This window comes from Lepisosteus platostomus, chromosome 14, assembly GCF_059453375.1.
Source record: "Lepisosteus platostomus isolate fLepPlt1 chromosome 14, fLepPlt1.hap1, whole genome shotgun sequence".
Lineage (NCBI taxonomy): Eukaryota > Metazoa > Chordata > Actinopteri > Semionotiformes > Lepisosteidae > Lepisosteus > Lepisosteus platostomus.
Window position 1 is genome coordinate 28515800 of NC_142624.1, and position 26524 is coordinate 28542323.

Genomic DNA, 26524 nt, shown 5'->3' on the forward strand with positions numbered 1-26524 from the left:
AATGGAAGAAGAATAAAAACGTCATGGTCTCTAATGCAGTTTGCTACTTTGGTTTAATGTTACTTTGTGGAAGAGGAGCTAAGAAGCACATTGTTTTTTTCTCACTGGCTTGGTGGGATTGTTTGCTTTTGACAGTATGATATCACAGTCATCTGCTTTTGGTAAGTTCTATGCTTTGAAGCTTTTACATCTTTAATTTCAGAACAGGGATTAGGCAACACAACACAATAGCAAGATATTGTTTAAATGTATAATTTTGGAACTAAAGCAAAATGAGTATTAAGATCTAGAATGCTAACTTTAGTTGTTTTGTTGTGGTAAACCCTACACCAGTCAATACCAGTTTATTTAAAAGCAAATCTAAGATTACAGTAATTCTGTTGAAGCAGAAGATATCTACTAAAACCTTAGTAGGCCTTTCATTTCTATCTGTGGTTGTCAGGGAGGGGGCATGAGTTTCTTTTCTGTCACTTATGTTTACTGTTCAGATTCCTTGGTACAATTGAGTAATTAGTAGAAAACAGTCACTTTTTCATTCATGCAGTAACACAATGCTCAGGGAGCAGTAGGAGAACAGCACACTATCACAGCAGATGGTGTTCCTTGGGGTGTGTGCTGGTGAGCACTGATTCAAGAAAAGATGAGAAAGTGGTCTATAATACAGCTATGTGTGCACGACAGCACCTTAAACCAACAGTGCATTATACAAAGCCTTCATACCCTGCAATTCTGTTTAAGACATCGACTGGTACTTTATAGAAAATTCACATTTAAAAAAAGACATAATACATTTGCTGAAGAGAATGTTCCTTTGTTCATTAATTATTGACCTTGACTGAAAGCACAAATGCTTGCCTTTGCTCTCACCAGCATTTTGTTATAATTTTATCTGTAAAATTCAACAAAAGGAAAATGAGTGTAAGGGAAAGTCTTGCATGCCTTTTCCATCTTTCTATTATCCCCGGAGTTAGAGGGCACATAGTGAGATTTCACCCTGGACAAGACCCAGTTGGGTCAGGGTGGAGCGGTGGCACCTTGGCTAAGGATCTGCGCCTGTGGCTGGAAAGTAGGAGGCTCAAATCCCAAGGCTGGCAGAGGAATCCTACTCCGTTGGACCCCCATTCATTTGGGTTTCCACCAAGGTGCCCCAGTTTCCCCCGACAGCCCAAAAATATACTGGTAGGTTAATTTGCTTCTTGGAAAACTGGCCCTGGTGTGAGCTGTGAGTATGTGCGTGTCTGTCTGCCCTGAGACGGAAAAGTGTGCCATCCAGGGTGTATCCTGCCTTGAACCTGTTGCTTGCTGGGATAGACTCTGGCTCAAGCGAATTTAACACTGGAGCCAAGGGCTCCGGCCGTTACTCTTCCAGGTGCAGTTCTGTGCACGTCCTTCCCTGCAACTTGAAAAGAAACATAACTTTCAAAACACTGAACCTTCAATCTGTAGTGAGAATCCACACTACTGATAATAAGAATAAATTATTTGGCACTTGTCTACTGGGGGAAAAATGACAAAAGATAAAAGAACGACAAAAACAGAAGTAAAGAGAAAGTGTCAAAATGTACAGGTAGAAGGACATTACAATCTAGAAGTTATCATCCTCTTCAGTTGCTGTTTCTTATGGAAGTGATCAAGATATACAAGTAGTATTTGTAGAGTTTCAGGAGGTTTACTTCTTTTCTGTGATACACTTTTATATATTTTACACTGCATGTTCTGATACAAAAAAGGAAGTTGCTTTTTTGTGCAATCCAGAAATATTATTTGTTAAGCAATATAAAAGGAAGACTTCGATGAAAAAGGGTATTTTTTTCAGTGATTGACATAACATTTAAAATTTATTTATTTTGAAAGCGTGGGCTTTAGAGTTGGATTTTTAACAGTACTTTTCATTCTGGTTTCCTATAGAGAAACAATAGATTTTACCTAATGCAATTTGTCTTGACTTGATGTGTAGATTGCCTTTGTGTCATGCTGGCACAGCAACTCTGTGGTTAACATACTGTAACGGTAATTAAAAAACTCCTGTGTAGAATAATTTTGTTGCCCAGCTTTTTTTTTTCTGGGCTGTTCTACCTAAATTCTATTTCAGGAACTTTAAGTACAAAAATTCTACAGTATGTAAAAACTAAAGCATCATTGCAGCTCAGACTCTGAAATCCTGCTTAAATTGAGTGTGCTTTAAGGCCTAAAAGGTACTCCTCAGCTCCTTACCAGCACTAGTTCACTTGACCAAACAGACAATATTTTGGCCTTTCTAAAAGAAGAAGTAATTACAGACCCTGGCTTTAAGAATGACACAGTGTTTATAATGATACATTTTATCTTGGTCTTGAATTAGGGAAAAAAAAGGCTCACCACCAATAAGCAAAACGTGCAAAGCTCGTGATTATTACCTAGTTCTATGATTCGCTCTTTAAAATGCGCAATCTGTGCTGTATGCCGGGATGTATGTATGATTCAGCTTTTAAAAAAAAATGAAGTTCTGTTTTTGCTTGAAGTCGGTTCTTAAGTGTTGAAGCAATTAGCCCTGCCTCTCTGCATCTGCTGACACAGCAGCTCAGACTAAGGTTACGGTACTGGAACTTCCACCAGCGTAGTACTGGTAAATCAGAGCAATGCAGGAAAGTTTAGCCATCACAGACACAAGCAAATAAAGACAAAACTGCACATGGCTTTGAGAAGGTTCAGAATTGTTTTCTTTTTCAAATGACCCGATGTGTTGTAATTGCTACTCTTACAACTTTAAAATGAATTCTTTTTAAAACATGTTGATACCTATTAACCTAAATATACTACTTGAGAACTCCCAGTAATGCCTCCCAGTAATTTAAATGAGGGATAAACCCACAACCAAAATTTAAAGCAAGTCCCATAATGAAAGTAATGCACAATTGACTTACAGTGGCATTGTCAGCACTCATAAAATCTTATTTTTTCAGTCTGTCTTTACAGTTAAATTGCATTGCAGGTGTCATTCAATTAGTGCTATTCCTGCTTCCTCCCAGTGCAGCAGTAAAGCAATTAGAAAGATGGTATGCAGTGGATCTCTTCATTTATAATTGAAAAGGACTCAAGCTTTGACTCTTCCACGGTTGTTGACACTTTACAAAGCATATTTTTTTGTTGTTTTATAACAGAATTCACAAAATGAAATATTGGACGCTGTTTACACATAAAGGTCTAAACTTGAATAGTCATCTTCATGCAGCTTAGGGAAGAATCTATTTGAAACCATAAATTGATGGGGTTTTTGCCCCATACCATGCAGGGATTCAAGCATTCGTGCATGTTGGGATACCTCTCAGGAAAAGCAGGCTGCTACTGTGAGTATTGCTGGAGGACCAGTAGATGGTGCTCTTCCATCTGGACCAGAATTTTCCAGCCTGTGCAACAGTATGGGGACCAGGGACGCTTTCCTATAGGAAGAGCTGCTCTTTGCATGAGACATTAAACCAAAGCTTTGACTAGTTTAGTGTGAAAGATACAGTTGAGCTGTTAACAATGGAGCTGTCCTGGCTAAATTCAACTCAACTGGATTTGTATGATCTGTCCATCCAAAAGTTTCCACTTCATTTGAATGCTGAAGCAAATTCTCACTTCTCTCTCTGCCTGATCTACTGGTGCAGAATGGGTGCCACACGCCACTCAGAGGCGTGCTAGCACATCAGTGGTTGGTGAAGTGTTCCCCTCCTACAAGTTATGGTCTTCCTTCAGGATGAAAAGCTCTGTATAAATACAATGAATTATTATCATTACACAACAATCTAAATCAAAGACGTATTCTCGAGATTTCAACCCTCCGTGCCTTTTAATGTTCATAAATTAATCCTCCAGCATGTCCCTAAGAAAACGCAACCTCTGCTTTCTCTCAGACAAAGTCTATAAATGGTTTGAAATCCAGTCTATTATGAACTTTGACCATGTTCAGTCACTGCATTAAAATATTAAATACAGTCAGTTTATTTTTGACAGCTAAGTTTAACGAAGGCACTCACATTAATTACCAATTGCAAAATAGACTTTGAAAGCTGGCCTTTATTTCTTGTGAGGCCTCATGCTATATTCAATAATGGTATTTTAAACGACTCCACTCCTTTTCTTAGAACACATAAACCAGCTTTGCAAATTATAATCTTTCTTTTCTTTGGGTTAATTATTAAAAAATATAACCACTCCTTGGAAGAGTAGAAACCACAAGTTTGTCACTCACTGAAGTGCACTTTGTTAAACATTAACATTCTCCTGTATGACCCGACAGGGTTTGATCAAACATCCTCAAGTCCTGCCTTGTGTTGGCTAGCCATATGTTAAAAAATAGTTTTTCTTCCGTCAAGTGATGAAACCATGGGCATGTTTTGAGCATGGATTGCAAAATTAAGCTTTCTGTTTTCCGTTCTCCTCAAACATTGTCTTATCCTACTTCATCCTGTTTGGATTTTAGGAATTATTTGAAAATTACAGGCATCACTGTGGTGTGGTGCTTATTGCTGCTTCCTTACAACCATTGGATCTGGATTTGATTCTGGTCTGGGTGGGGGTCCCTGAGTCCACATGGGTTTTCTCCAGGTGCTCCAGTTTCCTCCCACCTCCCAAAAACATGTTGGCTGGTGACTCTGAATTGTGCTAGTGCCTCCAGGATAGGCTCCAGGTTGCTGATTCCAAACCAGGAATATGCAGCTTTCTTATGATAGATGAAGGGATCCAAACATCATGTGAAAATATTTTTTAATGCATGAAATCATGGTGTAATTGTACCATCAGCATGGTATAAACACATAAGCATTTTATTGTTATTCTAATTGAAAGATCCCTGCAGTCTTGAAAGGTTACAATAACACTGAGAGAATGTCTCATTCTCCAACCTGTTTAACCGGACAACTGATTCATCAAGTTGGACTTGTGGATTATTGCAGTATTTCCAGATATCTCTTTGTCCAAAATTAAGAAAATAGCCTGTAGTTAATCTTTCAAGATGGTATGAATTCTATGTTCTACAAATTAGTCTAACTACACAAATGTATTCCCAGTACTTGGGTGAGGCCAAGGGTGGTCAAGTACCTGGATGAGTGGTTTATTTGTGCCCAGTTGTGGGAGCATGCCAAGGATCACTGTAGCATGGTGAGGGATCACAGGCACGGTTTTATCTCAGCAGAGAGAAGACTGGCACTAGTACACCTCTTGGTATTTCTGTCAGACTCGAGGACCAACTAGCCTATCTGCTGGTCTTTCTTTCAAGTGGGAAAGTCAAGGTGGTGTTATGACTCAAACAGAGGGTTTATTGGCCACAGCCTCCCTGGTCATTCCACTAGGTCTGTGACAGATACTGTGCTCAACATGAGCAGCCCTACACTGGTGGAAAGATCCCTGAAACTTTGAGTCCCACTAAAAGGGAGAGAGGCGATGATCACAGGCACCTTGACTATGGTTTGAGGAGTGGTCTGGAAAAGCAGGGGTGCCATGGGGAACTGAAGTGATCTCCAGCAGATGTCCCACTTCTGGCTTTAAAAACATTTTCTCTTCTAGTGCTCAGAGGAAGACATCCAGGTATATAAGGACACTAAAATGATGGTGTCATACATCAGCCATCTAGGATATCTTCAATCTCTGTAGTTAGATCACATAGCATTAATCTGTAGACATAAGGGCAGCAAATACTCTTGTCGCTCTGTGCAGTTCACATGCATGGCTCAGGATTTTCATATAGAGGCATTCAGTCATAATCACACACATGGCAGCTTTACACCAAGAGCTCCTCAGCCTAGTGCATTTACCAAATGTCTAAACCTCCTGATTCCTCTGGTATTGTGCTGGTTTACTATTGCAACTACACATCATCAACATTTAAAATGAACCTGGTGTAGAGTGTAGCAAAACAGCCCTACTTACAATGAGGCCCATGTGTTTGTACACACACCCTACTATCATTGCAGATTCTCAGTCTCCTATCACTCTGGAAGGAGAATTCAAGTTGGCACAGGAGGGCTTTGGTAGCAACCTTTCTGGGATTCCTGTATGGTCAGCTGTATCCCACTTTGGCTGCATCTCCTCACCTAGATGAAGAGGTCACTGTAACTTCAGGCTGTGGCAACTATAGCTTTGAACACCTAACCTGTCATCTTTATGTTACCTGGCGGAATCATAACCTCTAGACAGAGCTGGGGTTCCTTCAGACAAATCTTAGCACTTTTATAGATACACAGTTTTCTCAGAATATGTGTTTGAATAGAAATCATAACCTGGTTTCATAATCCATGCCAATTCCCTCTCAACATTGAAAATCTACCAGACAGCTTTTTTCTGCATACCACATTGAGGTGAGTATCGGGAACCCATTTCCTGGTCTGCCATGTTTTAAAGAAAAGATTTTCTTAACAGCAATTGTTTTGGACAGTCAGAGAGGTATAAATCGGTCTGGTTTTAAATATGGCAAATCTATTCGCCATCTCTTTGGCAAAAGTATCACGGATTTACGTATCCTTTCACAGTTCACCCCTCCTTCTTGTACTGCTGAACTATTGACAGGTGAAACAATCCCTTCAAGAAAGGGTCACACAGCCCATTATATGCGATACAACATATAGGTCTTCCTTTATATTGCTTCAGTGATGGATGTTTGTATTGCAATGACTCTGTACTGGACTCTACTACAGACATTCACAAGGCTCTACCACTTGAATGCTGTAGGTGAGCTTCTAACTTCTCTATTCCTTTAAAGGGGTACATCTGTCCCTAATATCCAGTGATCAACACTTTATATTCCATCACCGTATCTGAACTGCAGGTTTGGTATGCATCTTCCCGGATGGTTGTTTTTAAATTAAATGTAAACAGCTCATTATATATTTGATTGTAGTCTTTATTCCTTTATTCCTTTAGTCTTTATGGAGCTGACAACTGAAATACAAGGTGGCTGTTACACAGCAACGCAGCTCGTCACAAAATCACAAATAGCACCCAACTGATGCTCAATTCATCAATCCAAGGGAAGCATGACCTGAGATGTTAGTTGAGACGTTGATATTAGTGCTCAGCAAGCCTGCCTGTCTGCTAGGGATACCCCACACCTTAAGACTTATAAACATAATGTAATGTTAATTGTTGCATTCAAAAGAGACCACTGATTCCTATTGATGCCCCTTTATTTAGCCAGCAATTTTTATTCTCATTCCTTCACAAATGTTAGTTGGTTTCTGTTCACCATGCCTGTAATTAGTCAACTTTAGCTAAACCAATTTTATGTTATTTATTTATTTTTAATTATATATTAATTCGATATTCACTACTTAATTATGGTGAGCATTGTTTTAGAATCACACAAGTACTTGAATATAATTGTCTTTTTGTGTGACCTCATATCAAGAGCGGTTTATGAGTTTTATACATGAGAAAGGGAAACTGTGTGAAAAACCTCCTGTTTCACAGCTGGTGACGATGTTGTGTTATTTCCAATCGCTCCTGGCCTGGTCTGTGTTCATGCTGTAGGAGTCTCCCTGTCTCACCTTCCTTTGGTCCGCTGTTGCTCAGCTACATCTGATGGCAGCAGAAAAAAATCCAGATGGATACCCCACCGTTGTACCTGGCATAGAGACTCGGCAAGCCTAGGCATTCAATGCGGTTTCAGTCCAAAAATGGAAAGTCCCTATTTTTGACTACTTTTTTCACTGCAGCCACAGAGAGCTGTAAAGTTCATTAATTGTTCAATAATGAAACAAGCTTTTAATGAACAGCTAGCTTCTGCTAGTCATTTATTTCACATGTGCTCATATAGCTTTTTACACTTTCCATCCAGTCATAATAGTGTCATAAAGCAACCTGAGATGCCACACACTACTAACATCCATCAGTACAGTACTACAATGGATTTAAGTTGCATTGCTAAATATAATTAAATCCCCTTTCCTTCGAAAGCTGAAAAACAAATTACATATATATATAAACACAGTGACAAACATAACTGAATTAATCTCATAATACTAGCTTATACATTCATCTGGATTCATTCATTTTAAAGATTCAGTTTGTCTGTGTTACAGTGGTCATCTGCACCTGGTTGTTCTGTGAATGTCTCTTGTGTTTTAAGAGGCTGCTGTGATTCCTTCTGAGTATCTGTCCATTTTCAGTTTTCATTGTGTACAATCTTAGACTCACTTCCTCTAGAGCTGTGGCTCTTTTATTCCAAGAATTTGTATCTTCAGCATCATTTTTCAAATCAAAGCATTATTTTACTCCTGGTACCATATAATGTTCATTAATTGTTCAATAATGGAACAAGCTTTTAATGAACAGATAGATTCTGATTCTAGATTCTAGTCATTTATTTCACATGTGCTCACGTAACTGTTTACACTTTTTGTTTTATAGTTTTTTTTATATTACTGTCATTATAGTGTTGTAGCGCAACCTGGGATGCCACACACTACTAACATCCATCAGTACAGTAGTACAATGTATATAAGTTACATTGGTAAATATCATTACAAAAGCTATTTACTGTACCTAAAGTGCATTCCTGCACTCAGCTCTGAGTAGCTAGCCCTGGAAAGAAAATCACATCTTAAACTGAAAAAAAAATTAAACTGTCTTGTAAAAACATGATATAAAATATATCCAAAACCATTTCTCTCACATGGTTCAGCATAATCATTGCTATACCAGCATACTGTGGTATAAAAGGCAAGATGACTGGTATGTATAGACTTTATACTGTAGATTGTCAGTGCCTATCACAGTAAACCTGGACTCTGGTAGTGATCCGGTTAGTGAGAAAATTGTATTTTTAAATACAAAAAGTATTTTGATCAATCCTTGGAGGCAAACATAAAACACAACACAGAAAATGAAAGTCAGTCTCAGGAATCTCATCTTCACGATTGACCATTTCTGTTACAATTTTTCCCCTGTTGGTAGGCAGACTCTTCCTGCTGAGTTTGTTACCTACTCATCTGGAAGGCTAAAACAGACTTGGTGCAGCTTTTTAAGTAGCTGCCTGTGAATTAGTTTAATATTTTCAAAAGAAACAATTTGATGGCATTTATTTCACATTTATATGCAAGCCCTTCAAGAAAGGACTACCCATTTCATTATATTCACACATGTTCTAAGAGGTGTGGGGCTGGTACCAATGGAACAATAAACACCAGGAATTTTTACCTCCTTTAGCTGAGGTTTTTGAGGATCAAGCACATTCAATTCACTTTTTTACTGTGACTCTTAACAATGCTTTGGGAACCCCACAAAAAAGAAAAACTACAAAATGTTATTTAGTTAGATGAGTTGGAGCATCAAAATAGAACTTTAGTCTTAAGATTACAGCTTGTGTTGTGTAATTAGATGATATTTCCTTTAAAAGCTGTAATGAAAAGGTGTGATGTAGTATTATATTATTGCCTTAGGCTTTTATCGGTAGAATTTCTTTATTTGAGTATGTTATATAAATGAGTAAGCTCATTAAACTAGAGAAACATGATTTTTGACCTCAAGGCCACATAATCCATTATTAACTGAGAGTTATGCTGTGTTACTAAGCTTTTTTGCTAGTTACGTTTTTGTTTTTTGTTAATTACACTCACAACCTTTTTATTGGGGGGATGGGGTGAATTTAGTAATGGCAATTCTTTAAAAAGCTAGTTTCTAACTGAAAATCAGTAGCAATATTTCTTTCATCCTAGATTGTGTATACATTCAAGTCTTGGAGCCACTGTGGTTTGTATACAGAACATGCCTCATTAACAACTAAAAAAACAATCATTTTATTTTGCCTATTGTGTTTTGTTTTGTTTGGAGACTCATGGTTTCAATCCCATTCCTTAGACTCTCGGTACACCACTTTATTTAGGCATTTGAACACCTGTTGTGTAAACTGTACTTAGTACTAACACTGTATTTGGTAGATCCCCTTTTACCAATAACAAAGAGAAGCTACCATTATATAAAGGCAGCTCATGAATACCAGACTTTAGGGCTCTTAGTTTTCTTCTGGCTTGTATATTTCCTCTTTCACAGAGCAAGGTTTTGGTTATAACTGAAGCCACAACAGTCATACAAGACGATGAGAAGTGATACTGAGCATTTCTTTTTTTGCAAAGTTTTTATGCTGAGACTTTAATTCACTGCTTACCTTTCGTTAATAAACACTAATTCAGTGTTGACTATTGAGGACATCTGGAACTCTGTGAAAGGCCTGTGTTAAATTCAGGCTTTTGTCGTTGTTTCAAATGCTCTTACAGTACATATAGAACCTATTTTAACAGATCACTCATTGAACCTTCTCTTTTATAACAGCAATGTGAAACATATCATATTGTTCACTCTAAACTTGCTGTAGAGTACTCAAAAGTATGCTAATTATTATTTTGAATAACAATAACCGTGGCATAATCACATATTTCTTTGTTTTAATCCTTTTTCTTAGACATTTGAAATGTCAGAGAAAAATCAATTTTTTACTGTGATCTGGCACCTATAGCTTGTGGGGGTTTAATGAGGAGATGATTGCTATGGGTATACAGTACTATTGTCTTCTTGTTTTGTAATGGAACAAAAATACAATGCCAATGTACCACTGAAAAATATCTCTGTATGCAAGTAAGACAAATAAGTGGGAAGTGAAATACAGTGGAAATTGTGGGCACATTTTGCTTATTTTGACAATAAAAAAGATGAGCTTTAACACTTAACAATAATACATTGAATAGATATGTTGTTTTTATAAGTACTGAAAGAAAGAAATCCATACTTTTTCCATAATTAATACTCACATGGTATGAGCAGCATCAATCGTTTTAAAACAACTTAATACATTTTAGACACCACCCCATTTTATAATTTAAAAATACATTTATTAAATGTATCTATGCATCAAGCGCATAGAGTTTTCCAATCTAAAGCCTACAATATAGTGGAGGATAAATCTTCCTGCCTCAAAAAGGACACTAAATAAAAAAGCTTTTCATTTCATTTCTTTAAAAAGTTGAAAAGGAAGTGTACGTGGATGTACAGAATTGTGAAATATTAAGCTACTACTAAGTAATCTTACCCGTTTAAATAAGAGAACATACCTCTGAATCATGAGGACAAAGCTGTGTTTCTAACTAGTCTGTAATAGTAACCTACCTCAAAAGGGAAGAAAAACTGGGACTACTTTGATCATGTAGGATTACCTTGGGAATACGCTATTTTTTGCACTAAAGAAGCAAGACATTTAAATCGAATTACCTGCGCTCCCGGGATTTACCTGTAACGCCATCTATTTCAATACATTTCCACACCTTTTTTTTATGCTGTTACCTGTACGGAAGTGAATATAAAGGGTTAGGCACGTAAGTATGTCTGAACAAGATTCAGTGTCGGCGATACCTTTCCAGGTGAGATTTTACTCTTTTTTATTTGTAATAGATTAACAATGGGTTTAAATGTCATTTGATCGATATTTCTAAAAAGAAACAAAACAGGGTGGAAAGCGCATATAACCGATTATTTAATAACTGTTTCGTTTTTACCTGTGGCAGAAACGACATTGAAGACTAATGGAGATCTTACTGCTTAGTCTTATTCTTCTACAAAATCTCTGCGATGTGGAAGGTAGGAATTGTTTGAAGTTCATTTCTTCCCGAATTCATTTAATCTTTAATTGGGAGCCTGGTACCATCACATAAATAAGTCAATAATGTAAATCCTCGTTTTGGTAAATCTGAATTCGCAGTCGACTGCAAGACTACAGTTATAATGGAATGATCTTTAGTTTGTACGCACAGAATATTTTTGTGATTTGTTCATTGAAGGTACAATTTGAAAACAATGCCTTAGTATAAGTGAAAATCATATGCATTGTGAGTCCCTGGTATATCTTAAAAATGTAAGGAACCTCTGCGTTAAAATGCATTCGATTCGATTTTAAGGAAAATCGTTATTTTGTACTTTACAGTATAGTATGTGGTTTAACAGAAGGCATGCTATCTGATATTCTTATTTCACGATAAATAAAAAGGACCAGTTAACGTGCTAATGTGGATATCAACTTTACATCTTTCCTTGAAACTGAACACAGGAGAAATGGAAATTGCTTTAATTTGGTTTCAATATGTTTATTTTAGAAACACAGTTTCCAGTTTAAAAATCGTATCTATTACAATATTTGCTGATGTCCTGGATATACTTTTACAGTATACCGTATACCTGGCTATACGTAAGTATACTGTACCTAAGTATACAGTAATTATATACTTAGGTATACCTGGATATACTTACCAATATTGTCTTTCTGTCTTCCATCTAATATAAATTAATAAGGTGATTTATTTAGTGTTTTTTTGCTTATTTCTTCCGGCATAGCATTGTTTATGCTTTTCACTTTTTAACCAAAAGACGGCCGTAATCTGCATTTCATCACATATGCTGAAATGTACAATGAATGATAAATGTTGAAAGCCATTGTATAGCAAGTGAAACTTTCAAGTCGTGAGAAGACGAACCGCTAAAACCATTGTTGGTTGTGATAGGAACTTGTTCATCGGGAAGCGCAAGAAACTGCGAGGACTGCTTACGACTTGGACCACACTGTGCCTGGTGTTCTCGGGAGGTGACGCAAATGCCACATATATTAATACATCAACCACTGTTTATATGCTATGTAAAAGATATAAATCTATCACTTCCCACAAGCACAAATACATATCTGATACTTTCCTTGTGTCTCATTACACCTTGACTTTTAACGTAAAGGCAACTGTATATACAGTATACTGTACATTCTTAATATAATTGAATTACATTTTTGCATCTGGAATGTTTTTTGTTTCCCTGCTTGCACTTAGTGTGATATGGTTATTAATTTATACATTTCCCATTTCAACTAAAGGAAAATGTGAAGAGGTAGGGACTCGGGACAATTCCTGTGATACAAGTGTTCCATCTGATTTCCTAAAATTCGGTTTTAATCTGTTTAATTCTTAGAATTTTACAGATTCATTTTCCACAAATGAGAGGTGTGACACTGTGGAAAACCTCGAACGTAAAGGGTGTCCAGTAGAGTTTATCGAATTTCCAGTCACACGAATGCTGATTCACACCAGCAATGCTCTGGGCAAGGACGGCAACTCCAGTGTCACACATATCGCTCCACAAAAAATGTCGCTGGAACTACGACCAGGTAAATGCCATTACTAACTTGGGTTCACAATGAATGAACAATAAGTGAAATGTATGAATGAACAATAGTGAATGAACAATAAGTGAAAAGGTGCCATTTTCAGCGAAATACTGTATATTCAATGTACTGTACATAAGCTATCTAGAAGGGAATTTGATAAACTTAACACATTTTAACATATGCATGTCAAGCTCAATTAAAATGCCTTTCCAGAATATACAAAACGTACTTTTTTGTAATTGTTGGCAGCAAGCAAGATCACATTTCAAATCACTGTTCAGCAAACCGAGGATTACCCGGTGGATGTTTACTATCTGATGGACTTGTCGGCTTCTATGTCTGACGACCTTGAAATGATCAAGGATTTAGGATCTACCCTTTCCAGGGAAATGGCCAAGCTGACAAGTAAATTCAGGCTGGGCTTCGGATCTTTTGTTGAAAAACCGGTACTCCCTTTTATTAAAATCACCCCAGGAGAGTTGGAGAACCCCTGCAGGTAATGATTTAAACGTACATTTAGCAGATAACGATTTAAACTTAAATTTAATGGTTATAATATAAAGCCTATCAATTTTGTAACATCTTCTTAATTAACCTCTTCTTAATATTTTATTACTTGAATAATTAAATGCTACGGTACCTACAAATTGCTTTATACTAGAAGCAATAATTTCTCTTGAATAAAAAGTTCAAGTTTAATGTTTCTACCCGATGTGATTATAAACAGACCAGGTGCAGAGAAGTGATAATGAACTTTTAACATTTACTGTTTTTCAGGAGCCATGAAATGCACTGCTTGCCTACATTTGGATATAAGCATGTACTACCACTTACAAGCAGTGCAGAAAAATTTAATGATATCATCACCAAGCAAAAGGTTTCGGCTAACATCGACCTACCAGAATGTGGATTTGATGCTATAATGCAAGCAGCTGTTTGTGGGGTAGGTGACCTTGTAATTGCCCAAGGATGTTATTTTTCTTGCAAGCATTTAGCTTAGTTATGTGGTATAACTAAAAGTGTAGTAAATGAAATGTATTGATATTCAAATACTTCTAATAAGTACACACACTTATACTCCCATTCACATTTCTATTAGAAAAGTATATGTTTTTTTAATCAATTAAAATCATCTAATGTGCACAGTAAAATAATACCTCTCTTTTCAGGATAAGATTGGGTGGAGGAATGATTCTATGCATCTAGTGGTGTTTGTTAGTGATGCTGACTCTCATTTCGGAATGGACAGTAAAATGGCAGGGATTGTCATTCCCAATGATGGAAAATGCCACTTGGACAGCAACAATGAATACTCCAAATCAACTGTTTTGGTAAAGTGGCACCTTATATCATTTTCAGATTTAATGCAGAATAGTGATGAATATATTGTGAAGAATATATTTGGCACAAATGTAAGAATTCAGATTGAGAATGTCATGCAACTACAATATAATGTAATGTAGCAGCAATACAACAAGTTAGGAGCTTTATAAGTGGCTAAACTGTAAGAATTAAGAGTTATAAATGAATATTTATATTAAAGGTCTTAAGAAAGGTCTTAAACAAGAGAAGGCCATTAGGTCCATCTTTCCAATTTGGTTGCTAGTGTCTTAATGGTATATAATTTCCTGTATGAATTTCTACTGTGTGTTACATTTCTTAAAGGTCCCCACTGAGTCAGAGTCCGATTATTTTCTTTCCAATGTTTTTAGGAGTACCCAACGCTTGGACAACTAATTGAAAAGCTTGTGGAAAACAACATTCTTCTGATTTTCGCTGTGACTGAAAACCTAAAAAATAACTATGATGTGAGTTGACGTCTCTCTCCTTTTCCTGTAAGAGCTTTTCAAAGAGCTTCATTTTTAAAGGGATGAAAACGGTTCATTTGTAAGAAGGAGACAATTAAAGATGGAACAGATCCTAAGGCATGTCTATGTTATTAATGGAGTTACATTTGTCTAAAGCAGTGTGACCACCTTGTAGCCTGATCTCGTCAGATTGCTCTTGCTAAACAAGGTTGGGCCTAGTCAGTTCTGGGATGGGAGAGCTTTAAGGAAAACTACTTTGGTGGTGTTGGTGCACCAGTAGGTGCACTCTTCTCTCTGCTTCCCTCTGGAGCAGACTTGCAGTATTAAAGTATTGTAACCCTATGATGACAGAAGATACTTTGTTGTAAATGCTGTCCTTTGGATAAGACTTTAACCCAAGGTCCTGACTCCTATGGTCATTAAAGATCCCATGACACTGTTTGTAACAATAGGGATGTTATCTCTGATGTCCTGGCTAAGCTCTTGGGTTTCTTGAAACTCCCTGACTTTCTGTAGTAATTTAATAATTGAAACAAATCCTCATTGCTGTACCTATGTGTACTGGGACTACAGATGCATACTGGCTGCTGTGCATCACCCAGACAGATGCTACTATTCAGTCATGGATGATGTAGGTCTCCGCCTATCAGGGCTTGCCCTAAATTATTTGGGGCCCCTAGGCAAGATCTTGGCAAGGGACCCCTCCAGATCCCAATTTGCACATGCACTACTATTATCAGCTCCCAACACAACCTTGTTTTACTAATTAGGACAATAAAATCAATTAATTGTATAACTTTTATTATCCTGAATCTATTAACTTCTAGTGAAAATACCTCATGTAGTGTACATCTCTAGCTTGAAAATGTTATGTCTACCATTTGCTAGATATATGTATTCATTATTACAACAACTTGATTAGGCATACCTCCGTTTTGAGATCCTGCTCTTCTTTTCTGTGCTTCAGAAACGTTATGTACATTCGATTGTGCTTGGCCATTTTTTTACTTCCATTAGGGTACAGCAGCAACGGAAAGAGCCTCTGTAGGGAATTTTCTGCTCACATTTGAACGTCATGTAATGTCATGTCATTTGCCAAACCGCTTTACACCATACAGTGTCACGGGAAGCCGATCCTACCCGGCAAGAAACTAGTTCAAGGGAGGGTACAGCCTGGATGGGGCGCCATTCATACATGGGGACAATTTGGAGGCCACGGTAAAGGCTGAGGGGGGAAATTTGGCCCAGACACTGGGATAACTCCCTACTCTTCTCGAGAAATGCCTGAGAAATGCCCAGGGATCTTTAATGAACACTGAGAGTCAGAACCTCGGTTTAACGGCTCAACCGAGAGATGAACATTTGAACGTGCAGATTAAAAATGTGTTGTGTTGCACAGTGAGGGGCCCCCTGGTGGCCTCAGGGCCCCAGCAGTCACCTTGTTTGCCTATGCTCAGGATTGGCTCTGCCTACTATTGCTTAAGCACTTTGGGAACCTTTAGGAAGCAAAGTAGAACACCAATATGAGCATTATTATTATTGTATCAACATTAATGTGATTGGAAACATTTAATACACCCAGCACTGGTGCTGTATGTTTTGCTCTGTCCAGCTTCTTAGTACTAATGTCAAATTTGCTCAAGAGAAAAACACTTCCCAGTTTATTATCAGACCCGTTCATTAGTAATAGAGACAGCACCATCTCTCTAAAGCAACATTGCAAAGCAAAAGCATGCTTATCACAAATGTGTTCTCAATAATCAGGCTCTAGCACACTTTTTTGCCAAAGTGCTGTGACTATGTACCATCATTTAAAATAAAGTCTGTAGAAGTCCTGAGGATTAAATTTAATCAAATTAAATTAAATATTTTCCTACATTTGTTATTCTTAAACGGAGTGTAATTTGGGAGATCTGTCCATACGGTTGATGTTGATTTTAGACTAATAAAATTACTAAAAACATTTCACAAAAATTAAGTTATTATTGCAAAAAATGCAACTCAATTCAGAAGCTTGATTCTGCACTCCTGTCAGCACTCCTTGACAGTTAATTACACAATAAATTAACAATACATGTGTATTCATGTCTCTTTACATGCACTGCAGACAAAAGATTTGTGCAGATTGCATTCTTGTAACCATAAATTACATTTGCAAGCATAAGTTGAATGTTTGTGTTCCTGAGAAAAGAAGCTATTTCAAACCATAGTGCACAGCTTGGGAAAAGACCAAAACAAGTTGCCAGAAATACACATATTAATATCCATTAAAGTGAAAAGCTTATTGGGAGTTATGTGTAAAAATACTTTATTGATGGGACATACTGTAAGTAGAAATGTTGTCACAAATGGGTTATCACCAAAGCATGTGATTTCAAAGCATGGAATTTTATATCCCATATGTGGGTATGCTCAATGGGACTAGTTTGATTTTGTTATTCATTGTTATGTGCATGGTCTCCTTTTGCAGAATTATGCACAAATGATTCCAGGTGCCAAAGTTGGAGTTCTCCGTGATGACTCGAAAAACATCCTTGAACTCATTGTGACAGCATATAAAGTAAGACAAGCAGATTGTATGTGTGTGCACTAGAGTTTTATTTCCATTCTGTAACCTGTTTTCTGTTTGATTAACATGAGGATTAGGTTTCCACGTCAATACACTGTTCACAAAATACATAATTAGCAGTTCTGTAAAAAACAAACACAGGGAAAAACAGGTGAAATGAAGAACTAGGGCCTGGCATAGGGGGAAATATGTAAAGCAAGGTCAAGGAAGCTAGGTGTGAGAGTATTTATAGTGTCTGAGCAAGGGTTCCCCTCCCTTCTCTAGGCTGAATCATTGTCTGCAGTTGACAGGCCTCTGCATGCTTCTTGTTTGATGTCTTCTGTGTGTTTTTTTACCCCTCAAATCCAGCTTCAGACGTGAAGCGCATGAGGAGGATTATGCTAAGAAGCAAATTAAAAATCTTCCCTGTCTCTTGACCCTGACACAATGAACAAAGCAGTAGCATTTATATTTCTGCGTAGTCGGCTGTATTTCTCATTTCATAAGTGGTTTAAAATATGTGTTTTTTTTAAATCAAACAGACAACTCGTGGTAGTGTGCATAACTGATAAAGATTCTGGATTCCTTATCGAGAGGTGGGGTTTCCAGGTTGAGATGCTGTTCCTATATCCTTGAGTAAAATGCTCTGTCCAAGAGTGATGCAGGTAGATATATATATTAGTAAGTATGCAGCAACAACTGTATGCAAAAAATAGGTAATTATGAAAAACAATATGAGTGGCTCAGCTGGTAAAGGCACTCACTCAAGTGCAGATCAGTGATCTATTAGTGAGTTCAAGGCACTATCACAATTCATAGTCACTATCTGACTGTGAGTGGGGTTCCCCAGGCAACAGTGCGCAATTGTCTCAGTAGGTTGGGCTCACTTAGCCAGGTCTCTTGCAGTTGTCAGTGATACATTGATCCCTGTGGCCTCCCAGGACACCTCTCCTCCAATCAGTGCTGTTGAAAGGTGAACAGCTTGAAAGTGGGAGGGTCAGAGGAGTATGTGTGCACTTCTTCATTCTGCCCTGTGCGCAGTTGCAGGGTTCATAGGTTTCTGAAAAAAAAAGTTGCTTTGGAACTTATCATTTTCAGGCCAATTATTTTTGTATTATCTCTGAAACATTTTGAAAGGTTTTGGTTTATCCAAGTTATTTTATACTTGCATAAACACTCACAGCAATTACTCATTTTTATTTATTTATTCAGGTACCGTTTAATTACTATTGAAATTAAATATCCTGACTCTTGTTTTGATGTTGTTGTTTGTATGCTTGTTTTTAAGGGACTGCGCTCAGAAATAAAAATGGAAGTTATAGGTGACACCAGTGACCTACAGATTTCTTTCACCTCTCTATGTCGTGAGGGAGAAGTTGTTCCTGGGCAGAAATACTGTTCTCATGTGAAAGTAGGAGACAAGGTTAGTCAGAATGGAAGCGCTTCATCACTGCTTTGAATCATTTATGATCACATGAATTTAACAAATGTGGACAAATATGTGAAACAGTCCAGACAGTCAGCTACAAAAACCAATTCAGTGCACAATGTTGTGATGTCCAAGCAAGTGTTTAGCGAACAACAAATGCAACTCTATGAAAATATTAAAATCAAAGTTGGCCTGTTCACTCACTCCACTGGTTAGTGAGTTGGGGTACTTTGTATCTGTGCTCATTAAAGGCATTTACAGATTCAAAGATCAGATAATTAAGATATTGAGACATCTGATTAACAAGGCTGATACCCAGAAATCATTTTATTGTGGAAAAGGAGTTTACACAGACATACAGTTAAAATGCATAATGTTATGTAACAGTCTGCAATATGATACTGTTCTGTCTTAATTTTCATTCTTCAAAAATATAGTTTTAAACACAGTTTGCAGTACAGAAATAAGTTGTGGAAAAAAGCTGAACTTATTGTGATACAGAGCACAGCTATGGGGTGTGCAGTTACTAAAGATAAACCTATTGATCGCATGTTGTTTATCCACAAAAGATCCCTGAAAAATTGTCCCTGTAAACATTTCCCAGGACTCCTTCACATAGTTTCTATCATGGGAATGATTCACACACTAGGGCTGCTGAATTGTCCACAGAATTTGAGTGGTGTGCCTGGCTCCAGATGGAACTAGTGTCTTTTTTTGGCACTGGCTATTTATTTTCTGTTACCTACTCTACACCACTTTGTGGGAATCAGAGACATTTTTCTGCTCAAACATTTAGAATTTATTTGATCATTTGAGTGTGTGTTTTACAGGTTTCCTTTAATGTTACTGTGGAATTATCCAACTGTCTGAAGAATCCCAAACACTTTTCAATAAAGCCAGTAGGATTCCAGGATGCCCTAGAGATTGAGGTTCAGGCCCTGTGCAGCTGCAACTGTCATCAGGCACCAGAATTGAACAGCACCAGGTGCAGTGAAGGCAAGGGAACCTTAGAGTGTGGGATGTGTGTGTGCAACTCTGGCTACATGGGGCCCCACTGTGAGTGCACAGAAGACAGTATGCAAACCAGCAACTGCAAGGAGCAGCCTGGGGCTGAGTCCTGCAGTGGCCAAGGAGAGTGTTACTGTGGGCAGTGTATCTGCCATCCTTCCAGCTTTGGGAACATTTATGGAGCTCACTGTGAATGTGACGACTTCACGTGTATGAGGTTTCGAGGAGTTCTGTGTGGAGGTATGTAGCCACGAGCTCTGTGTGAGCCAGCAACCACATCACAGGGCAGTTATTCTAATTCATGCCAATGAACTAAAAGTGTTCTGTTTAATGTTGATGATCTTATTTGTCTTCTAATCAGGGTACAGATAATAAGCTGTGCTCAGATCTCCTTAATTATTTTTAAAACTTAATACAGTATATTGCACCTTTATTTCTTTCAGATGCAATATTTAGTTATCTGTGTCCTCTCAGGCATTCATCTCCTTTAAATCCCAGGGACCTGTGCTATGGCTTAATGGACAGATATTTATTATTTTTCTGTCTGTATATTTGAGACTTTTTAATAGAAAGTTAGCTTGTAAAATTATTTTTTCTTCTTACGAACCAATCAGCATAGAAAGGGTCAGAACTGAAATAGATATGATTCATTCATGCTGTGTTTTACTTATCTCTTAACTGCATTTAACATATCTTTTAATGCACACAAGGTAGACATAGAAAAATTAGCATGTCTCAAGGGGAAATTGTGTTTGCTCAAAACAATATTTAGAAAAAATATAGCAGTAATACCGAAAGAAAGAAGTAACATAAAATGTAAATTAATTCCTGTTATCAAGCTGAAATGGAGATTAGACATCTTAATGACTTTGATTGCATCTTCTAGATTGTGAAAAGTGAAAAATAGTAATTGGAAATGAAATGTATGTTTAAAGAATAAGATTTAATTGTTTCTGACTATTATTACTGTTTGTACTAGGCTCATACATGTATGTGGAAGAGGTTAAAATCTTCTTTTGATTCTGTAGCCGAAAGAGTTTGGTTTTTTCATTTAGAAAAATGGAGAACACTTACTGTGACCTAGTATGTTTTATGAATCTGGACCTTTATACATTCTTACATCTGTATTCCCTGAGAAACTATCACGTACCTTTCTGTTGGTTTTATGGTGTTAAGGTCATGGTGACTGTGACTGCGGAGAATGCCTTTGCCACAGTGGCTGGACTGGTGAATACTGCAACTGCACCACCAGCACAGACTCCTGCTTGTCCAGTGAGGGAGTTCTATGCAGTGGCAGAGGGAAGTGTGTCTGTGGTCAGTGCGTTTGTTCAATTCCTGGAGCCTCGGGTGACAAGTGTGAAAAATGTGCCACGTGTGGGGATTCCTGCAGCTCTACAAGGTAAATTTAGCAGAAATGTATCAGAGTTAAGTGAATACTGTATACTGATACAAGTGATATTTACTTTTCTCCTTAAATAAATGAGCACTATTATTATAAAGAAGAATGTTCCCCGCCGGTTGTATGAAAAACTGATAAAAAATAAACGTATTAAATCAGCAACTGATTTTCTAAATCAGTGAATACATTTAGTTCTTTACAAATAGCTTGTCAGGGGTGTACATGTCTCAGTTCCTGGTAATGGTTACAAAAAAACCCACAAAAACAAGAGTATTTTCTTTCACTTTTCTGAAAGCCATCTGCATGAGTTATTTCTATAACATCCAATATCACTTGTTAATTCCTTGGGAAACTCTTATCAAGACACTAATCAAGTATTTGAAAGTTTAAAAAAAACCAACACAAATGTTTCATTTAAAGAAACAACCCTGAGGGTAATAACTGCTCCTGTTACAACTACCTGTTCAGAAGCGTTTTTTGGTGTGCCTTTGTGCAGAACAAAAACACAGTGCAAATACGTTATCTTTAGAATATGACAGAGATCAATGTCTGTGTTTTATTAGAGGTTGTGTGGAGTGCCACTTGTTTGCAAAAGAGCAGTCTCTTGAGGAATGCCACCAGAAATGTAGTGCACTTCATATAACAGTCAACCAGACATCAGGTGAGTGAACTGTGAGACTGACTGGAAATTCACTTAAATATTTCTCAGAAAATGCTGCAAACATTCACCATTAACTTTAACATAAAGACTACTTAGAAACTTAGGTGTTAGTCTTGTTGTCCTTACCGTGATCCTCCCAGATATTTGAAATGATTAATTATACCACACAATGGACCTTGTTTGTATTAAACCACTCTTCTGGGTTCCTGTGAATCAGAATATCATGAGTGGGAAAATATTACTGTCATATTAGTTGTCCTAACACAAGGTATTTTCACAACAAAAAGGAAAAATAGGTTATAACATTATGTTATTGTTTTGTTGTTCCCTTTTCCTAAACCAAAATATGCTTAAACTAAATTATTGGTATGTCTTTTATAATTTACAATTGTAAACACTGACTCAGTCATTGTTAGTACATCTTAATATGTATACTACCATATATTGCCATAGTAGTTATAAATAATATAAATATTATGCTTTTTGATTTTATGTGGATATTTAAACTTTTCACAGAATCATATTGATCTGAAACATATGCTTGGCTGAGAGCAAGAACAGTGCTATAAGAAGATATAAAGAGTAATAAGTGTTTAACGTTGTGAATCAATAGCATGGGAGTTTCATAGTAAATTATTCTCAGAGAATTCTAAACTAGTATACCATGTTAAACTTTTACATGGATCAAGAAATCCTAGGAATGCTGAACTCCGATGATTCCCTATACCCACAGACTCCTTTAGAACACTGTCTATATTTGTTAGTTGTGACACTTAACAAAGGAGAACATATTCTTTACCTTGTCGTACAGACAAGTCTATTGTTAGCCTTTTGAATGTGAGCTCTAAATCCCTTAAATAGTCATTATTATGAGCTCATTCACACTAATGCAAGTTGAGAGGTGTATCTGATGGGCAAAGCTGATGGACCAAACATCTGAAGGCTGCTAATCTGAGCCACAAAGAGGAACAGAGAGCTTGTCAGTCTTTGACATGGAAATCAGAGCTGCACAAAAAACAGACTATCTTCTTACACTTCTATAGGCAAGCATTGTTGAACAAGGCAGAAGCAGGGGGATTCTATAAATTACCACAACCCCACTTTAATTACAGTATTGTTTGGACTCTTATGTTATTGCAATGGGTGAAACAGAAATTCAGGAGTCACAGAGGTATAAAAACAGTCAGTGAGAGAAATTTAGCTTTTCCATTAACTAGGCTTAGCTTGATTCTAATTGTAATTGGTCCAGTATTACTGGTCATTGCATTTAATGTCTATCAAGTACGTAGGCAGGAAAACTGATTACAGTTATGCGTGTACTTTATATATACAAGATACATATTTTTGAACATTGTTGTTCAATTGAATGCCCTCAGCTATTTTTGATAGATCATGTTGGGTTTTTGTTTTTTTGTAAGCTAATTGTTTCTCAGCTTACTCTATTTGAATTTTCAGACAATATAGGAAGTGAGTCTCTTTTCTGCACTCTAAAGAGTGAAAATGAGTGCGTTATTTCATTCCATGTGGTGGCTAATGAGCACGGAAACAGCGTTTACAACCTAAAACAATCTGGTGAGGCTCTTTTATTCATTCATTAAATGAATTTGTAGTTATACACAGCCTTTATTTGCCTTGACTGTTTATGACGTCAACTGGAAGTACCTTCCTATTCTGAAAAGGGTCATTTGTTTTGGATAAGGATTTTTGTGCTGCCTGCACCATACATTGGCGTTTGAGTGTTGACTGTATTATTATATATGCTACTGTAAGTTATTCTTATTTTGGAAAGGGTGGAAGAAAACATTCTGTGATTTAATTAAAAAAATAAAAAAATAGAATTTGATTTCATTAAAAGTTCTTTTTTTCCATGAACATATAATTTTTTTAATTGCTTTAGCTATACCAGTAGTATAACGTGACAGGTCCTTTAGCCACAAAAATTTAACTTAAATTCAAAAAGTCAGAAATATCTTAATATGAGTACAGTATATGTTTAAGGAAACTCTGCTCTAATAAGTGGAATACACCATTCTATATTTTCTTGTTACAGATTGTCCTGAACCACCAAACATAATAATGATTGTGTTGGGTGTTTCATTGTCAATTCTTACCATTGGAATCATCCTTCTAGTCATCTGGAAACTGCTTGTCTCTGTGCATGACCGAAAGGAAGTGGCTAAATTTGAAGCTGAGAGGGCAAAGGCTAAATGGCAGACGGTAGGTTTCAATACTTGTGCAATCAGACTTAAAAAATATTGCTATTTTCCTGATCCTTCTAACAACCAGTTTTTTTTTAAAACAATGTACAACTCAAAAGCCAATATCAATCATGTCAAAGCAAGGAGGGCAGAGGGAAACACTGAAGTATGCTGAACTTCAGTCCAAGTGAAATTCTAGGTGTGGAATGTTTAATGACTCCTCAAAAAAGCAAATACACCTTGGTTTTTTGTCATTTGTGTAAGAAGAGGAAATAACCAAATTTCTCAATACTACTGTATGTATTGAGTGTGGCACAAGCAGGGCCCAGTGCAGTCACTGCAGGGCCCAGTGATGCATAGGGCATGGCCACCTTTTTTCCCTGACACGTGCCTGGAATCTACTAAGACATTCTGTGATACAGACATCTTAAAACTCCTTATTTGAGAGCTATCCAATAATATTGGAAGGCCACTGACAGCCCTGCAACAGTCTGTGTTTAAGGATTTGCTGTCAAACACAACACCCCAACTTCAGAACATTTCAAGCATTAAGGAGTACCTGTGTAGTGCTGTGTGGGAGCATATTCCTTGTAACATTGGGCAAATACATCTTTAAAACCTCTGCTTATGCTTGATATAATTTTTTTGTTTGTTTCCATATTTCATATTTGGTAGTGTGCTTTTGATATATGCGAGTATCCTCTAGTTCTGTGCTAGAGAAAAATAAGTAATAACATCTGTAAGTATATTTTATCAGAGTTCAGATGTTTTTTGGACACTAAATTTGTTGCAATGTCTGTTTTGTAGATGTTCAAAAGTCATGTTTTATATTTATTTTCAATAGAAAGTTTTAACATTTGCTTTCTTTCTCATCATAGGGAACAAATCCACTTTTTAGAAGTTCAACATCAACTTTTAAAAATGTGACATACAAAAACACTGGAAAACAAAAAGTTGACATCTCCGTGGAAAAATACTGATGGCAAATGTATTTCATCCTAAAATTAAGTTTATGAAGCCACGTTGTGAACTGCTCGTGTGCATTTTCACTACCTTTGTGTGAGTGTGTGTCTGTTAAAAAACACTGTTGTAACATTTCAGAACGGGTACCATTTATGGTCATGGATTTCTACATTACAGAAATCCCCTGTGAAGCACTAGTTAATACTTTATACATGCCTTATTAATGATACAGAAGGGCATGCAATAATCCATTATTACCAAAGAAAGGTAACAAGTACCTAACCAGCCTTTAACATGTTGTCCATTTGATATGATAAGTGCTAATAAGTTCATCATACATACTGTATCTTACAAAAATGCCTTAGAGGTACTTAAAATAAAGTGTAACCAACACTGTACAGTATATGCTGTCACAAAATTACATCATGGTGATTTCTGACTTTACCTACCAATGTTTAGATATTTACATCAAAATGAATAGTTTCTTATCAAAATTTAACTTTGTGTGTTTCAGGGACATTTCCACTTAATGCACTACAAATTTGCTGCTTTGAATTAACATGAGAAATAAGACACAGAAAAATGTAACTACTGATACTAATGTTTGAGTTGAACACTGGATGTTTTTGTTGTTTTGTACATTTTGTCTTTGAAAACTGAACAGGTTTAGACTCATGAGCACTCAAGTGCAGTACAGAATAGAGGAAATTTAGGTTGAGTTTGTTCTTTTTTTAAGAGAAAAGTGTTAAAAATGAAAGAAACTTTTTTTAAGTATACCTGTTTCATTAAGGCTGCGCCTTTATTGGATCAAAACTATGTTTTGTACTGTAAATGGAAATACTATATTTTAGCTTGTTTAGAAAATATGACAATAAAGTTGAACTTTTATTATATGTCTCATTATTATTTATTAAATGGTAATTAATCTACAAAGTCACTATATGTCAGTGCAGTATGCTTAAAGTAAAAGACATACTTCATCTTATTTAAACTTTTTGTTTGTATGCAGTAGCAGAAGTCCGAAAGTGAGTCTAAGTATATAAAATGAAGAAAATTAATATGTGCATAAACAGACAGAAGGTCAGTTATTTTATTTAGCAAGCAATACACAGTTTACAACATGGGAAAACTACACAAGAAACATAAAATGTCAGGTCACATTTTATATTTTATTTGTGCTTTCTGAGAGACAATTCTGACTTTCTCTTTGTTTCTATATGTCATACTTGTTAGTGAACATGAACATTAAATGGTAGGTTTTGGGAGTATTGTGTTTGTGTTAGTAGTGATATGGAAATTGGAGTCTTACCATTTAACATGAAGCCTATTCAGTTCTCAGCGTTATCTTCACTGATGAGTT

At 36.7% G+C, this 26524-nt stretch overlaps 1 protein-coding gene across 4 annotated transcripts; it reads left to right on the forward strand.

The window, feature by feature from the left end:
* Positions 1-26057, forward strand: itgb6 (integrin, beta 6). Of its 4 annotated transcripts, none has more exons than XM_088605474.1 (16): positions 1-161; positions 11511-11583; positions 12501-12580; positions 12955-13150; positions 13400-13646; positions 13928-14093; positions 14320-14481; positions 14863-14958; positions 17429-17518; positions 18795-18929; positions 19766-20183; positions 21120-21342; positions 21906-22003; positions 23459-23575; positions 24054-24220; positions 25080-26057. In XM_088605474.1, the coding sequence occupies exons 2-16, from the start codon at positions 11529-11531 to the stop codon at positions 25179-25181; spliced, it is 2352 nt and encodes a 783-aa protein (XP_088461600.1). In that variant the 5' UTR covers positions 1-161; positions 11511-11528; the 3' UTR covers positions 25182-26057. The 4 variants fall into 4 exon arrangements, with proteins under 4 accessions (XP_088461600.1, XP_088461601.1, XP_088461603.1 ...); XM_088605475.1 differs by lacking the exon at positions 1-161 and adding an exon at positions 11067-11366 and having other exon boundaries at positions 24135-24220; XM_088605473.1 differs by lacking the exon at positions 1-161 and adding an exon at positions 11070-11366.
* Positions 26058-26524: the final 467 nt, after the last annotated feature.